The sequence below is a fragment of the Nasonia vitripennis genome, unplaced genomic scaffold, assembly GCF_009193385.2.
Source record: "Nasonia vitripennis strain AsymCx unplaced genomic scaffold, Nvit_psr_1.1 unplaced0125, whole genome shotgun sequence".
In the NCBI taxonomy this organism is placed as follows: domain Eukaryota; kingdom Metazoa; phylum Arthropoda; class Insecta; order Hymenoptera; family Pteromalidae; genus Nasonia; species Nasonia vitripennis.
In genome coordinates this window covers 2,561-21,243 of record NW_022279904.1, presented here as the reverse complement: position 1 = coordinate 21,243, position 18,683 = coordinate 2,561, and the positions used below count along the sequence as shown (strand labels likewise).

The following is an 18,683-nucleotide window of genomic DNA, read 5'->3' as shown; positions in this document are numbered from 1 at the left end:
ATCTTATCGACTTAAATGGTGAATTCTTATCCACAATAGTTAAAGACTCAAACTGATTAAAGTTAAAGATTCAAACTGTTAAAATGAGAAAATGGTTCCTGCCTCCTAATTCCTTTCTCTCCCTTCTCTCCTCTCTCTCTCTCTCTCTCCTTCTCTCTCTCCTCTCTCTCTCTCCGATTATGCATATTTTATTTAGTTACAAAGTTAATGATTTATTACTTCTTAGTCATACGCTCGCAGTCAGATAACCTTTCTTTAGATCACTACATTGAAGGAAATTATAGATTATAATCGATAAGGCTTTCTTGAATATCATTGTTACCTCAATGACTGTAGAACTTCTCTTTGAACTTTTCCATGGTCATGTTGGACGTTGAGGCTGTTTAACATTAATAATTGATTTGAAACAATATCAATTTATAATATAATTAAAGGGTCTGATAGTCGATTGAAAATTCAATTTCGCTTCACAATTGTCTGTAATTTATAAAGTTTAAGGTTATATATAAATTACGCGATTTTAAGACATTATTTAAATGCCATTCAACGGAATATTTGTATATAAACTTCAAAGGAGAATGCCCACGGATGTAGGAAAATCGGTCTCCTCGGGGTACGTAAGAAACCTATACCATCGTTTAGATTATGAAAAGCGCGTATGTAAAAAAATCAACCCCCATACTTCGAGGAAAGCTGAGATATTTAGCGATGAAGTTTTCACCCTGAAACGTTGTAAAAAATTACGAAATACTCTAAAGTTGGAGCTTTACACCATTATTTTTAGACTTTGTAAAGGTCAATCGAAAGGTCTCGATATAGGCTACCTTCTCAGTGAGATTGCAAATGGGCGACGCAACCCTAAGATTTTCGGAACCTTTATTTTTTTACTTTTCGGGCGTCAATGGAAAGATCTCGATAGCAGCTACCTCCTCAGTGAGGTTTTAAATGGGCGACGCACTTTTAACGTAGATTTGAGCAACTGTTGAATCTATTTAAGAGTGCTTCGTCTTCATACCGGAAGTCCGAATTTTTAGCAGCGCCCTCCACATCGCACCTCAATAATCATTAATGATGTAAACAAACTTAACCATCGAAAAGTGGATATTATTGAGTTTCGCCACTTGTAGTAAGTACAAAGGAATGTTTAAAAAAAAATTAGGCAATTAAAATTAAATAATAACGACGTATTTCATCGGACAAATTTGAAGAGGCCATTTTGCTAACTACAATTTGACTTTGTCTGACGAAATACGTCGTTATTATTTAATTTTAATTGCCTAATTTTTTTAAAAACATTCCATTGTACTTACTACAAGTGGCGAAACTTGATTTATGGTAATAAAGTTCATCAAGTAATTATAATTAACAAAAAATGTTTTTTAAGCTAGGTGGCGGGTCACTCGAGGTATGGAGCACTCTTAAGCGTTGATGAAACCTTGAGTTTTTAGAACAAGATCTCCGAACTTAGCTATACCCAGAACCACGACAAGGGCGTGCCGGAGCTTTGGCTTTATTTATTTTTTCTATTTTTTCACTGATTTAAAGGTGCCTTGCCTGTTGAAAACCTAAAAGAAGTAGCTGCTATCAAGACCTTTCGATTGACGCCCGAAAAATCAAAAAATAATGCTGCAAAGGGTGATTTCTAATTGAAAAAGCTAGGGGGTAGTTCAGGGGTAAGCGGTCGTTCCCCGAGGGGGCCGATTTTTCCTATATCCGTGGGCATCCTACTTTTGTAAAGCGATGGATATTTAAATTACTGAAGGCAACAACAGCGTGGTTTATCGTAATTTTGTTTTTATTATTTGTTATTTTTATAACAAATAAAAGAAACAAAATTACGATACATGAAGCGAGAAATTTGAATTTTTCAATATTAGTAGGTTTTGAAACTACCTTGAGGTATATTTTCGTCTCGTCTACTTAAGTGCCTACTACTATTAGTTGCCTGATGTTTATACGGTTGTTTATTAACGTTCGGGGTGCTGTTTTTCCGCGTAATATCGTTCCGATGCTGATGTACTGGAGACTTCTGCAGCATTTGGAACAACTTAGGGTTCTCAGCCTGGGTCCTCTGCAAATCAGCCATGAGGTTGGACGTAGCTGTTTCAGGAGAAGCTCCCCCCAATTTTTTTTGTATACGGGACATCTGCGAACGTTAAATTGTCTTCATATGCATACTAAGTGACAGTACATTACAAAAAAAGGGAAAGTACAAGATTTTTCGAACATGCATACTGAACGAGCATACCATATTCCCGAGTGTACTATTTTTCTCTACTCGCATTAACATTCGATTTCATCCAAGGACGATAGGATACTTTGTGATCCGGTATAATGGAAGAAAACTTACTTATGGGAGGGATGGAGAAGCGATGGGAGGGGGAAGGGCGGGAAAGAGAGAGAGAGAGAGAGAGAGAGGAGAGAGAGAGAGAGAGAGAGAGAGAGAGAGAGGAGAAGAAAATAGTGAAAACTGGACGATGGAAAAAAGGGTGCGTGACAATAAGGTAGCAAGACAGACAGGTCGGGTAGAGAGGTTCGAAAGGTGAGAGGGAACTAGTTAAAGAGGGAAAAAGGGAGTGACATAAATGGAGGGAGAAAGTTAATAGCTACCGCACGCACACACACACGCGCGCGCGCGCCGCGTATTCAGGCGAACATAACTTAAGTATATCTTTGTGCTACATACAAGTATGGGTGATATAGTTGCATGGCTCCCGCAAGTTGCTCTCTTTGTACAACTTTAAGTTTGAGTGGATTCTTCCAAAGTCTATTGATTATGGAAATTGAGCTGGGTCCTCTATCGAAGGTTTCAGCCATAAAATGTGAAAATAGCTTAAAATCTCAGGTTAGGTTTTCAAGGCTCAGGGTAGGCTCAGAAGTTTGCGCATTTAAAAAATCCAAGTTATATTTTTGGATAAAATCTCAGGTTGCCAAACCACCACACCGTTTTAACTTAAAGATATTAGTTATTATATACATGCGAAGAATGTGAAAACAAAATCTAATACACTAATATAAAAATTGGAAAATAATCTTGACATCTAATATTTCTTTTTTCGATTACTAGCGATTTAAAATGCCCCATGTACGTTGTTTTTCTTTATTTTCACTTTGTGAGGTTAGGAATTCAAATATACGCAGAAATCGCGCGCGAAACGACCAGCCAATCAGAGAACAAATAAATTGATTACGATGTCTTTTTTAGAATAGGATATGCGATAATGAAACGAAATATTAAAAAAAAAAATAAAATCAAAGAAGAGATTAAATAAAATAAATGTGCGTACTAATCACGATGCGACGATAAAATTTTAGTAACAATGAATATTTCTGGAACACAATCTTTTGTGGATAGTTCTAGCCAGTAGGGCATCCTAAAACATTTGCTTTCTATTTCTTCAAATCTTATAAGAGAAAGATGTGGAGATAGCTCAGAGCAAAGGAAAACACCAAGAGATGAAGAAGGACAAGGATAATCATAGAAGTTTTGAACTAGCCTAAAACTTTTGACCAGAAGATACAAATCTTTGTCGTTAATTACAATAACATTTTGAACAACGCAAATTGATTTATTTCGAAGAATGAATGTATTATCAGACTGAAAGACTGATAATACCTGAGATCCTCCATAAACTACTTTTTTATACTGCCTATAGGTATAATCAATTTCAGGTTCTGGGCCATCTGAATGTGAACTGATAAATTTGAAACTGTTACTATCAACACGCTTCCTGACGTTAACGGAACAATTCTCAGAACGTCTTTTAGAAATTTGTTCCAAATGTTGAGCAGGTTTTCTGCACAATTTTCTAAAATACGTCATATTATTTTCATATGGAAATGCAGAAAAAGAATCTAAAGTTCCAAATGATCTCACATCCTCAGCAAGGTGTAACAAAGCATGGGTGTTGTATGAAAGAAATTCAATGCCATAAACATCTGATGCTCTATCAACAAATATTTTTATGAACTGTTCTGCTAAGTCAATTAATTCATTGGAAGCTAAAGGATTTGCAAATATCCTCATAGCTGCATGAAGTAGGAGAAAGTGCATAAAAACAGCCGAATTCATCAAACCATAAAACATTGCAGCGCCAGTATAAAAAAGAATTTGCCTTTGTTCGGTAGCTTTAAATTTACCATGCTTTTCTGCATTGATAGGTTTACGGGCAAACTCTGCGGGACAGTAAGATTTGATTTGCTGCATACGATCACTTAATATTCTTCTATTTGGAGCGGATAACCTAACTGATTCTATAAACCTGCCATCCATTAATCCCTGAAAAATTTTCTCCATAAGACCTAAACACACTAAATGCATGTAGTCAAATACAGTATTTGTAACTACATTAAAATCAAGTTTTCCTATTGGGCATTCTGTTTTGTGATGATCTGTATCAACTTGCAATGAATACTCTTCCTGCGTACGACGAGCATGATCAACGCCACGATAAACCATTACTCCTGGACGAATAAATTCCCCTCTCACCCAGCATCTAGAACACGAAGCTTTAGAGTTATGTCCACAATGACCTAATGAAAAAGATCGGGCAGGTGCATCAGCAATAAACATCGGAATTTCAAAAATTTATTTTCACCCTGCAAATCTATACCAGTTTCAAAAATCCTATTAAACTCATCGACAACGAGTTGAAAAAACAATGTAGCATTCGTTGGTTTTTTGTCACCTTTAAAAATACCAACAATCTCTGGACTACTTTTAGCAATATTTACAATTCTAATTTGAATTGGCCACATAATAATTTTACTAGCTTTATCGAGTGATGCCTCATCAGTGCTCATATCTACTAGCAGAACATCAGGAATCATTTCCGCAGGAGTGGACAAAAGAATGCGACGAAGACCCTGTTCAACACCTAAATGAAGATAATCCCCTCCAGCAATTTTCAAAATAGGAGTTGAGAAATTAGGAGTCTTCAATATTGTTCGGGGATCCTCATGTAAAGTAGAAAAACAATCATGGGTTTTCAGAACTTTCAAAACAATTTTAATCTGTTGATGATTCATATTGGCTTCTGTGAAAGCGGTGGCAAGATGAGCTTCGAAATCTTCGATATTGAAAAATGCATCGCCTTGATTAGATACTACAGTAGAATTTAACGAATCCGAAAATTCAGTCGTCGATGCATGGTCTGACATATCCTGAAACCTTTCACTATCGTGACCATCATCACTATTGAAAGCAACATCATCGACTGCGTTTTCATTGAGAACATAATTTTCACTATGTGCCGAGTCACTGAGATTATGGTCAATGGAATCACCGCCAGAAGCTTCAGATTCATTATTAATAATGCTTTCAGAGGACACTTGTCGTGCTCTGTTAAGTAAACGACACATACGGGCTCTGTGATCATAACCACAGAATTCAAGGGGTTTACGAGTACGCATAGATTTGAGTTTATGCATGGTTCAAAGAGCTTGATTCAAATAAAACAGTCAATCGAATCAGCTTAACTTCAATTTAACAAATTTATTAATCCTTAATCGAATTATTTTTATCACAACTGTTAAGAAAATTAAACAAACGGTCTTTTAGTGACTAAAATTACATTAATTAAAATTAAACTAATTTTTCAATCATAGTAAACAAATAAATTCTATAATTAATACAAATGCCACAACAAAATGAATAAAAGGCAAAGAAGAAACACATTTAAATGTCTGATTTAAATTTTCTTTCAGTTGAATGATTCATTAAACTTAAAACTAGGGATGATTTTACGAGCGACCGCCCCTTAAGCGTAAATAATTGTATACACTAAGGTTAGTAGAAAATTTAATAATTATTTAATAAGAAAAGTAGCTTTTATGAAAATTAAATATTATATAGCTGCTAAACAAAATAAAGTGGCTAAATTAAGGTTATTTTTAAATGTTAAAAAATTTATTTCACCGAAAAAAACTATTATAAACTATGATTTATAAAGGCACAGCAAATTATTTTAAAATTATATCGGCGATATCAGAGTCTCTATCAAGGGGCGCGGCAGCGCCCCGATGGCAAGTATACACTAACACACTTATATGTTATTAATTAATGATTATTTATAAAAAAATATAGAATAGAGCTTTAACGACAATTAATACAGCTGGCTAAATAAAATGAATAAAATCGCAAAAGAAAGGTTAGTGTAAAAAGTAAAATAAACAATTTTTCACGGAAAAAAATTATATCGGCGATATCTGAATCTCTATTAAGGCGCGCTAATGCCCCGATGGCGAGTATATACACACACCTATATGTTATTAGTTAAAAATTATTTATAAAAGAGAATATAAAATTTAGTTTTTATGATAATTAAAATACAGCTGGCTAAACAAAATGTAGAAAGTGGGTAAAAAAGGTTAGTTTCAAAAGTTAAAAAATATTTCACAGAAAAAAAAAAACAATTGATATATATATGATATAGTTTATATATATGTATATATATAGGCACGACAAATTATTTTAAAATTTTATTGGCGATACCAGAGTCTCTATACACACACACACACACACACACACACCTATATGTTATAAGTTAATAATTATTTATAAAACAGAATATAAAATATAGCTTTTACGATAATTAATACGGTGGCTAAACAAAATGAGTAAATTAGTGGCTAAAGAAAGGTTAGTTTAAAACGTTAAAACATTTTTCACCGAAAAAAACTATTGTTTATAGGAACACGACAAATTAATTATGAAATTATATTAACAATAGAGTCTGTACACGCATATATATATATATATATTTATATATATATATATGTGTGTGTGTGTAATATGTAAATAAAATAAGGTTATTTTTCAAATTTACTCATTTTACGATGCGGGCTCGACACGTCTTAATCAGTTATACATGGAAATATTATAAAAAAACTATGAATGAATGACAGAAAGGATTGATGAAAAGTAAATAATTTGAAGATAACTTTTACGCTTCTGGTCGATGTTTTCCAAGTTGCACTCCTCAAAAGCTGCAAATTTTGAAAAAATGCCACAAGTCTTGCCAGCTGCTACACCACAAGTCACACAGGCACTGGTATTAATTAATGATCCGCTATATTTATAATTATAATTATTTTGCGTATGAATGCGAGCGTCGTAAGCACGTGCTTTCGATGCGAAGGCTAGACTGCAAATGGCGCGAGGGCTGATGCAATGGCGGGGCGAACGTATACAATTGGCGCGAAAATGCTGATACGTGTATATAATTCCATATATACCAAAAATATCCGTGAAATGTAGATAATAAAGATAAATATATTATATTTTCTTATTATCTGTGTATATTTATATTTATTTGCCCGTATAAAAGTGCATTGAGTGTTAAGCACGACGTGCCATCCGTGTGCTTTCCCAGTGCTAACACGTTTGTGGAGCATGCGTGCTGTCGATGTGCCGTCATATTGCCAGAGCTTGAAGCTCTACACGCGGGAAAGCACAATGACGGCACAGGACGGTCACGGAATGTCGGCTCCGCGGCGACATACTATGACAGCACACTGACGGCACAGAGCGGTCACGGCGTGCTGGCACGCCGTGCTCGCCACGTGATGTTATCTGGGTACAGATTGGAACCTTTTATGACGTCATCTAATGACGTCATTATTTTCAACAGGTTGTACTTCTAAATACTTCAAAATTGATGAAATGGTTGCCTTTACAGGTGCTACCATCCGGATGGTAGTACGGAAAATGGGGGCTAATGTCGAAGAAATTAATAATTTTTAATAATTTTACTAAACAAACAATAATTAAAAAACAATATTTCTTTGGCATTAGCCCCCATTTTCCGTTCTACCATCCGGATGGTAGCACCTATAAAGGCAACCATTTCATCAATTTTGAAGTATTTAAGAGTATAAGTAATTAGAAGTATGTACACTGCGCGTGACCCAGATAACATCATGTCGGCACAGTGATGGCACAATGATGACATGCGTGTGACATGCGTGGCTGCACTGTGACTAATTCCTGCCCCGCTCCCAGGACGGCACAGTGACGGCACGTGTGGAAAGCACGCGTGCTGTCCATGTGCTGTCACAGTGCTGAATCAATGTGCCGCCGCGTGGACTCAAAAATTCAATCAGCGTGAAAGCACTGTGCCGGCACATCGCGGTCACAGCGTGCTAGCACACCGTGACAGCACTGTGCCGTCACATTGCGGTCACAGCGTGCTAGCATACCGTGACAGCACTGTGCCGTCACATTGCGGTCACAGCGTGATCTCCACAGGCAGCAATTAACTAAATATTTTTATTTATATTAAATTAATAATATATTTACTAAATAATAAGAATATATTAATTTTAATTGATAAACTTTATTTTTTATATATTATTTTTAAAAAATAATTTTTGTTCCATCGCAGTCTGCGAAAGTATGTATGATCGAACGTCGGGGTCGTCTACAAGGCACTCAATTTGCATTGCTTCGTCATCGCTTTCATCTTCATTTTCTTGATCATTATAATTCTTATTTCCTTCATCTGCATCACTCGCCTCAGCTACTGCATCATTTTCTTCATTATAATTAGCCTCCATATCTTGCGCATCATTCTGGAACTCAGCAACACTCTCGATATCATCGCCTCCACGATTGCCGATATTTTCCAGAGAATTTTCGTCATTCTGGACATTATGAATCTCGGAGACGACGGTTGTTGTGTTAATATTATGTGGTCTGAAAAACAATTTTTTTGTTAATAAAAATAAATAGGAAGCCGAAGGCAAAGAAGGAGGCTGGTAGGAAAGAATGGAGCGAAGAAGAGTGAGAGCTAGAAAGGGCGAGATGGAAGGAAGGCGAAAAAAGGGAATCAGGGCAAAAAGGGTGAGAGCTTGTAAAGGCGAGAGGGAAGAAGGGGAAAAGAAAGAGAGTGAGAGAGAGAGGGGGGAGGAAAGAAAACTAGGAAAAGGTAGAACAGGATGGAGAAAGGAAGGAAGAAGAGAAGGGAATTAGGGCAAAAAGGGTGAGAACTTGTAAAGGCGAGAGAGAGAGAGAGAGAGAGAGAGAGAGAGAGAGAGAGAGAGGAGAGAGAGAGAGAGAGAGAGAGAGAGAGAGAGAGAGTGAGAGAGAGAGAGTGAGAGAGAGAGAGTGAGAGAGAGAGAGAGAGAGAGAGAGAGAGAGAGAGAGAGAGAGAGAGAGAGTGAGAGAGAGAGTGAGAGAGAGTGAGAGAGAGAGAGAGAGAGAGAGAGAGTGAGAGAGAGAGAGAGAGAGAGAGAGAGAGAGAGAGAGAGAGAGAGAGAGAGAGAGAGAGAGAGAGAGAGAGAGAGAGATTGAAGGGTTGCAGGGAGTGAGGAAGACATGAAAGTACAGAGAAGAGAGGGATGGTGAAAGGTACGGTAATCAAGTAAGAAAGGAAATAATAATAGGCAGTGAAGAAGGAAGGGGAGGGGGCGATAGTGAAAGAGTGAGGGAGGGGAGAGAATATTATTATTTTACAGTGTTAAAAAGGCTACTCACAGTAGTAAGGTATCGTTGCGACTCAGAAATTCGTTCTGCTCCTGCTCCATCACCTTACTTTTCTTTGGAGTACTGGCTTCAAAGTAATCCTCGCTCCCACACGGAGAGCGAGATCTGAGTCTGGACTGTCGAGGTAGTTCCTGCTTTTTTTGAAGCTCCATGCTCCTTCTCCTCGAAGTGCTTGTTTCGAAGCGATTCTCCCTTAAATCCGGCGATCGAGACCTGGATCTGGACTGTTGAGGCGGTCGCTTTTTTTGAAGCCCCATCAAGCTTCTTCTCCGATCATTGCTCCCATCCGGAGAGCGAGACCTGGGTGGTCGGGACAGCCGATATGGTTGCTTTCCGTGAAGCTCCATCACGTCCCTTCTCCGATCCTTGCTTCCATCTGGCGATTGAGTCCTGGGAGAGAGGGACGGAAATCAAGTAAGAAAGGAAATAATAATAGGCAGTGAAGAAGGAAGGGGAGGGGGCGATAGCGAAAGAGTGAGGGAGGGGAAAGAATAGTATTATTTTTCGATGTTAAAAAAATGCCAAATAATTTTAGTAAAAGACTACTCACAGTAGTGAGGTATTGTTGTGACTCAGGAATTCTGACTCTGAACTCTGGACTTCCGAGACTCTGGACTGCCGAGGTGGTATTTTTTTTTGAAGTCCCATCACCTTCCTCCTCTGATCCTTGCTTCCGTCCGGAGAGCGAGACCTGGGTCGGGACTGCCGAGTTGGTTGCCCTCCTTCAAGCTCCATCACGCCCCTACTCTGTTCCTTGCTCCCACCCGAAGAGCGAGACCTTGATCGTCGAGGTAGCTGCTTTTTAGCAGCTTTTGCTACAATTTGGCGCCGTAAGTTCTCTTTAAGAGCCTTCAGAGCTTTGGTCACAGCGTCCGAAAACTCTGTGTTATTGGGCTTTCGAAACTTATTGTATGAGGACACCGCTTCTGCAAAAGGAAAGTAATTATATGATCAACATATTAAGAAGAAAACAAAGAGGGAGGCAGAGAGGGAGTAAGTGAGGAAATAAAAGAGGAAGGGAGAATGGAAGAAAGGCAGAAGGAGCAAAAAAAAGAAAAGAAGGATAAGGCAGAGTGTAGACGGGTATAAAAGATAAAGGAAGGAGGAGAGGGCAGGAGTTGGGGGGCGGGAGAGAAATGGAGGGAGCAGGGGCTCAATAGAGACGGGAAAAAACAAAAAGTAAGGGAGGAAAGAAGGGACGAGGAAACAAAGAAAGGCAAGGAGGAGGGATGGGAGAGGAGGAACAAAGGTGGTGAAAGTATTATTATCACAAAAACAGAATATTACCTTCACAAGCTCTTATGAAGCGTGATTCAGAAAGGCTTGTAATATTTTTACTTGGCTGGCCAAGCCAAGATACTTTTTTAAGCAAACTCTCCGTCACTTCAAAGCTGCTCTTGAGGTATAGGGAAAGACTATCCTCGACGTTGCGGCCGCCCAAATACACTAGATAATCGACCTGCAAATTATATATTTAATAATACATACATACAAACGTTTTCGCGCGCGTGCACACACACACACACACACATAAACACACACACTGCACTAACACACATAATACACTTACGCACACACGCTTAAACACACACACATGCACACACCTATCCACACTCTTACGCACACACACAGATACACATGATCAAACACACACACATACACACACACGCATAAACACACACAAACACACACACTGCACTCACACACATAATACACTTACGCATACACGCTTAAACACACACACATGCACACACACACACTTACGCACACACAGAGATACACATGATCAAACACACACACATACACGCACACTTACGCACACACAGATACACATGTTCAAATACACACCCACGTACACGCACACACACACACACACAGATTGAAATATAATATTCTTACAGTTTGATTGAATGTTTCGTCATCAACATTTTCAAAGGAAATTAGATCTTCGACACTTTTAAAAGGCAACCAGCTTGGACAACTCATTTTTCCCACTTTCTTTTTCGCCGTAAGAGTCTTCAACATTGAATTGTTTTCCCTAAAAAATTCAACTATCTCAATAACCAATAATCTCGGGCATGATTTTTCCCACCCACTTTCCCTATCTCACTGTCTTTTCCACTTTTTCTTAGATCCGCCCTCCCTTCCTCCCTTCTCCATTCTCCCTCATTTTCTCCTCTTCTTAAATTTTTTCCCCCACTCCCTGTTAGAAAAGGTCGATAGAAGTCGATTAGATCACTTATCGACTTGAATAGTCAATTTTAATTCCACTTTTTGAATTAGAACTTGATAAAACTTGATACATACGATAAAAATCGATATAAGTCGATAAAACTTAATATGAAAAATTACAATTGAAATTGATGGAATTCCAAGAAGAAAATGGTCTAGCGATTCAAATTGTAAATTTTCATATCAAGTTTTATCGACTCATATCGATTTTTATCGTATTTTACCACGTTTCATCAAGTTCTAATGCAAAAAGTGGAATTAAGATTTTTATTTTTATTTTTATTTTTATTCAAGTCAATTGCAATCTTATCGACTTAAATGGTGAATTCTTATCCACAATAGTTAAAGACTCAAACTGATTAAAGTTAAAGATTCAAACTGATTAAAATGAAAGAAAATGGTTCCCTGCCTCCTACATCCCTTCTCTCCCTCTCTCTCTCTCTCTCTCTCTCTCTCTCTCTCTCTCTCTCTCTCTCTCTCTCTCCGATTATGCATATTTTATTTAGTTACAAAGTTAATGATTTTATTACTTACTTAGTCATACGCTCGCAGTCAGATAACCTTTCTTTTAGATCACTACAATTGAAGGAAAATTATAGATTATAATCGATAAGGCTATTCTTGAATTATCATTGTTTACCTCAATGACTGTAGAACTTCTCTTTGAAACTTTTCCATGGTCATGTTGGACGTTGAGGCTGTTTAACATTAATAATTGATTTGAAACAATATCAATTTATAATATAATTAAAGGGTCTGATAGTCGATTGAAAATTCAAATTTCGCTTCACAATTGTCTGTAATTTATAAAGTTTAAGGTTATATATAAATTACGCGATTTTAAGACATTATTTAAATGCCATTCAACGGAATATTTGTATATAAACTTCAAAGGAGAATGCCCACGGATGTAGGAAAAATCGGTCTCCTCGGGGTACGTAAGAAACCTATACCATCGTTTAGATTATGAAAAGCGCGTATGTAAAAAATCAACCCCCATACTTCGAGGAAAGCTGAGATATTTAGCGATGAAGTTTTCACCCTGAAACGTTGTAAAAAATTACGAAATACTCTAAAGTTGGAGCTTTACACCATTATTTTTAGACTTTGTAAAGGTCAATCGAAAGGTCTCGATATAGGCTACCTTCTCAGTGAGATTGCAAATGGGCGACGCAACCCTAAGATTTTCGGAACCTTTATTTTTTTACTTTTCGGGCGTCAATGGAAAGATCTCGATAGCAGCTACCTCCTCAGTGAGGTTTTAAATGGGCGACGCACTTTTAACGTAGATTTTGAGCAACTGTTGAATCTATTTAAGAGTGCTTCGTCTTCATACCGGAAGTCCGAATTTTAGCAGCGCCCTCCACATCGCACCTCAATAATCATTAATGATGTAAACAAACTTAACCATCGAAAAGTGGATATTATTGAGTTTCGCCACTTGTAGTAAGTACAAAGGAATGTTTAAAAAAAAATTAGGCAATTAAAATTAAATAATAACGACGTATTTCATCGGACAAATTTGAAGAGGCCATTTTGCTAACTACAATTTGACTTTGTCTGACGAAATACGTCGTTATTATTTAATTTTAATTGCCTAATTTTTTTTAAAAACATTCCATTGTACTTACTACAAGTGGCGAAACTTGATTTATGGTAATAAAGTTCATCAAGTAATTATAATTAACAAAAAATGTTTTTTAAGCTAGGTGGCGGGTCACTCGAGGTATGGAGCACTCTTAAGCGTTGATGAAACCTTGAGTTTTTAGAACAAGATCTCCGAACTTAGCTATACCCAGAACCACGACAAGGGCGTGCCGGAGCTTTGGCTTTATTTATTTTTCTATTTTTCACTGATTTAAAGGTGCCTTGCCTGTTGAAAACCTAAAAGAAAGTAGCTGCTATCAAGACCTTTCGATTGACGCCCGAAAATCAAAAAATAATGCTGCAAAGGGTGATTTCTAATTGAAAAAGCTAGGGGGTAGTTCAGGGGTAAGCGGTCGTTCCCCGAGGGGGCCGATTTTTCCTATATCCGTGGGCATCCTACTTTTGTAAAGCGATGGATATTTAAATTACTGAAGGCAACAACAGCGTGGTTATCGTAATTTGTTTTTATTATTTGTTATTTTTATAACAAATAAAGAAACAAAATTACGATACATGAAGCGAGAAATTTGAATTTTTCAATATTAGTAGGTTTTGAAACTACCTTGAGGTATATTTTCGTCTCGTCTACTTAAGTGCCTACTACTATTAGTTGCCTGATGTTTATACGGTTGTTTATTAACGTTCGGGGTGCTGTTTTTCCGCGTAATATCGTTCCGATGCTGATGTACTGGAGACTTCTGCAGCATTTGGAACAACTTAGGGTTCTCAGCCTGGGTCCTCTGCAAATCAGCCATGAGGTTGGACGTAGCTGTTTCAGGAGAAGCTCCCCCCAATTTTTTTTGTATACGGGACATCTGCGAACGTTAAATTGTCTTCATATGCATACTAAGTGACAGTACATTACAAAAAGGGAAAGTACAAGATTTTTTCGAACATGCATACTGAACGAGCATACCATATTCCCGAGTGTACTATTTTTCTCTACTCGCATTAACATTCGATTTCATCCAAGGACGATAGGATACTTTGTGATCCGGTATAATGGAAGAAAACTTACTTATGGGAGGGATGGAGAAGCGATGGGAGGGGGAAGGGCGGGAAAGAGAGAGAGAGAGAGAGAGAGAAGAGAGAGAGAGAGAGAGAGAGAGAGAGAGAGAGAGAGAAGAAAATAGTGAAAACTGGACGATGGAAAAAGGGTGCGTGACAATAGGTAGCAAGACAGACAGGTCGGGTAGAGAGGTTCGAAAGGTGAGAGGGAACTAGTTAAAGAGGGAAAAAGGGAGTGACATAAATGGAGGGAGAAAGTTAATAGCTACCGCACGCACACACACACGCGCGCGCGCGCGCGTATTCAGGCGAACATAACTTAAGTATATCTTTGTGCTACATACAAGTATGGGTGATATAGTTGCATGGCTCCCGCAAGTTGCTCTCTTTGTACAACTTTTAAGTTTGAGTGGATTCTTCCAAAGTCTATTGATTATGGAAATGAGCTGGGTCCTCTATCGAAGGTTTCAGCCATAAAATGTGAAAATAGCTTAAAATCTCAGGTTAGGTTTTCAAGGCTCAGGGTAGGCTCAGAAGTTTGGCATTTAAAAAATCCAAGTTATATTTTGGATAAAATCTCAGGTTGCCAAACCACCACACCGTTTAACTTAAATATTAGTTATTATATACATGCGAAGAATGTGAAAACAAAATCTAATACACTAATATAAAAATTGGAAAATAATTTGACATCTAATATTTCTTTTTCGATTACTAGCGATTTAAATGCCCCATGTACGTTGTTTTTCTTTATTTTCACTTTGTGAGGTTAGGAATTCAATATACGCAGAAATCGCGCGCGAAACGACCAGCCAATCAGAGAACAAATAAATTGATTACGATGTCTTTTTTAGAATAGGATATGCGATAATGAAACGAAATATTAAAAAAAAAATAAAATCAAAGACGAGATTAAATAAAATAAATGTGCGTACTAATCACGATGCGACGATAAAATTTTAGTAACAATGAATATTTCTGGAACACATCTTTTGTGGATAGTTCTAGCCAGTAGGGCATCCTAAAACATTTGCTTTCTATTTCTTCAAATCTTATAAGAGAAAGATGTGGAGATAGCTCAGAGCAAAGGAAAACACCAAGAGATGAAGAAGGACAAGGATAATCATAGAAGTTTTGAACTAGCCTAAAACTTTTGACCAGAAGATACAAATCTTTGTCGTTAATTACAATAACATTTTGAACAACGCAAATTGATTTATTTCGAAGAATGAATGTATTATCAGACTGAAGACTGATAATACCTGAGATCCTCCATAACTACTTTTTATACTGCCTATAGGTATAATCAATTTCAGTTCTGGGCCATCTGAATGTGAACTGATAAATTTGAAACTGTTACTATCAACACGCTTCCTGACGTTAACGGAACAATTCTCAGAACGTCTTTTAGAAATTTGTTCCAAATGTTGAGCAGGTTTTCTGCACAATTTTCTAAATACGTCATATTATTTTCATATGGAAATGCAGAAAAAGAATCTAAAGTTCCAATGATCTCACATCCTCAGCAAGGTGTAACAAAGCATGGGTGTTGTATGAAAGAATTCAATGCCATAAACATCTGATGCTCTATCAACAAATATTTTTATGAACTGTTCTGCTAAGTCAATTAATTCATTGGAAGCTAAAGGATTTGCAAATATCCTCATAGCTGCATGAAGTAGGAGAAAGTGCATAAAAACAGCCGAATTCATCAACCATAAAACATTGCAGCGCCAGTATAAAAAGAATTGCCTTTGTTCCGGTAGCTTTAAATTTACCATGCTTTTCTGCATTGATAGGTTTACGGGCAAACTCTGCGGGACAGTAGATTTGATTTGCTGCATACGATCATTAATATTCTTCTATTTGGAGCGGATAACCTAACTGATTCTATAAACCTGCCATCCATTAATCCCTGAAAATTTTCTCATAAGACCTAAACACCTAATGCATGTAGTCAAATACAGTATTTGTAACTACATTAAATCAAGTTTTCCTATTGGGCATTCTGTTTTGTGATGATCTGTATAACTTGCAATGATACTCTTCCTGCGTACGACGAGCATGATCAACGCCACGATAAACCATTACTCCTGGACGAATAAATTCCCCTCTCACCCAGCATCTAGAACACGAAGCTTTAGAGTTATGTCCACAATGACCTAATGAAAAAGATCGGGCAGGTGCATCAGCAATAAAACATCGGAATTTCAAAAATTTATTTTCACCCTGCAAATCTATACCAGTTTCAAAAATCCTATTAAACTCATCGACAACGAGTTGAAAAAACAATGTAGCATTCGTTGGTTTTTTGTACCTTTAAAAATACCAACAATCTCTGGACTACTTTTAGCAATATTTACAATTCTAATTTGAATTGGCCACATAATAATTTTACTAGCTTTATCGAGTGATGCCTCATCAGTGCTCATATCTACTAGCAGAACATCAGGAATCATTTCCGCAGGAGTGGACAAAAAGAATGCGACGAAGACCTGTTCAACACCTAAATGAAGATAATCCCCTCCAGCAATTTTCAAATAGGAGTTGAGGAATTAGGAGTCTTCAATATTGTTCGGGGATCCTCATGTAAAGTAGAAAAACAATCATGGGTTTTCAGAACTTTCAAAACAATTTTAATCTGTTGATGATTCATATTGGCTTCTGTGAAAGCGGTGGCAAGATGAGCTTCGAAATCTTCGATATTGAAAAATGCATCGCCTTGATTAGATACTACAGTAGAATTTAACGAATCCGAAAATTCAGTCGTCGATGCATGGTCTGACATATCCTGAAACCTTTCACTATCGTGACCATCATCACTATTGAAAGCAACATCATCGACTGCGTTTTCATTGAGAACATAATTTTCACTATGTGCCGAGTCACTGAGATTTTGGTCAATGGATTCACCGCCAGAAGCTTCAGATTCATTATTAATAATGCTTTCAGAGGACACTTGTCGTGCCTCTGTTAAGTAAACGACACATACGGGCTCTGTGATCATAACCACAGAATTCAAGGGTTTACGAGTACGCATAGATTTGAGTTTATGCATGGTTCAAAGAGCTTGATTCAAATAAAACAGTCAATCGAATCAGGCTTAACTTCAAATTTAACAAATTTATTAATCCTTAATCGAATTATTTTTATCACAACTGTTAAGAAAATTAAACAAAACGGTCTTTTAGTGACTAAAATTACATTAATTAAAATTAAACTAATTTGTTTCAATCATGATAAACAAATAATTTCTATAATTTAATACAAATGCCACAACAAAATGAATAAGAAGGCAAAGAAACACATTTAAATGTCTGATTTAATTTTCTTTCAGTTGAATGATTCATTAACTTAAAACTAGGGATGATTTTACGAGCGACCGCCCTTAAGCGTAAATAATTGTATACACTAAGGTTAGTAGAAAAATTTAATAATTATTTAATAAGAAAAGTAGCTTTTTATGAAAATTAAATATTATATAGGCTGCTAAACAAAATAAAGTGGTCTAAATTAAGGGTTATTTTAAATGTTAAAAAATTTATTTCACCGAAAAAAACTATTATAAACTATGATTTATAAAGGCACAGCAAATTATTTTAAAATATATATCGGCGATATCAGAGTCTCTATCAAGGGGCGCGGCAGCGCCCCGATGGCAAGTATACACTAACACACTTATATGTTTATTAATTAATGATTATTTTATAAAAAAAATATAGAATAGAGCTTTAACGACAATTAATACGCTGGCTAAATAAAATGATAAATCGCAAAAGAAAGGTTAGTGTAAAAAGGTAAATAAACAATTTTTCACGGAAAAAAATTATATCGGCGATATCTGAATCTCTATTAAGGCGCGCTAATGCCCCGATGGCGGTATATACACACACCTATATGTATTAGTTAAAAATTATTTATAAAAGAGAATATAAAATTTAGTTTTTTATGATAATTAAAATACAGGCTGGCTAAACAAAATGTAGAAAGTGGGGTAAAAAAGGTTAGTTTCAAAAGTTAAAAAATATTTCACAGAAAAAAAAACAATTGATATATATATGATATAGTTTATATATATGTATATATATAGGCACGACAAATTATTTTAAAATTTTATTGGCGATACCAGAGTCTCTATACACACACACACACACACACACACACACCTATATGTTATAAGTTAATAATTATTTATAAAACAGAATATAAAATATAGCTTTTACGATAATTAATACGGTGGCTAAACAAAATGAGTAAATTAGTGGCTAAAGAAAGGTTAGTTTAAAACGTTAAAACATTTTTCACCGAAAAA

General features: G+C 36.5%; 2 protein-coding genes across 2 annotated transcripts; both read right to left on the bottom strand.

Annotated features, from left to right (window-relative positions):
• Positions 1-323: 323 nt before the first annotated feature.
• Positions 324-2,735, bottom strand: LOC116418267. Its single transcript, XM_031933298.1, has 3 exons — positions 2,687-2,735; positions 1,894-2,146; positions 324-379 (listed from the first exon to the last, which is right to left on the bottom strand). Exons 2-3 carry the CDS (start codon positions 2,144-2,146, stop codon positions 324-326), a joined length of 309 nt encoding a protein of 102 aa, XP_031789158.1. The 5' UTR covers positions 2,687-2,735.
• A 5,581-nt stretch (positions 2,736-8,316) lies between these two features.
• On the bottom strand, positions 8,317-17,429 carry LOC116738701. The gene is made up of 13 exons (XM_032602216.1): positions 16,976-17,429; positions 16,689-16,877; positions 15,890-16,040; positions 15,634-15,811; positions 14,716-14,826; positions 13,926-14,178; positions 12,357-12,414; positions 12,251-12,292; positions 11,384-11,522; positions 10,772-10,943; positions 10,035-10,410; positions 9,476-9,874; positions 8,317-8,695 (listed from the first exon to the last, which is right to left on the bottom strand). The coding sequence occupies exons 1-13, from the start codon at positions 17,427-17,429 to the stop codon at positions 8,344-8,346; spliced, it is 2,874 nt and encodes a 957-aa protein (XP_032458107.1). The 3' UTR covers positions 8,317-8,343.
• Between the last annotated feature and the right edge of the window lie 1,254 nt (positions 17,430-18,683).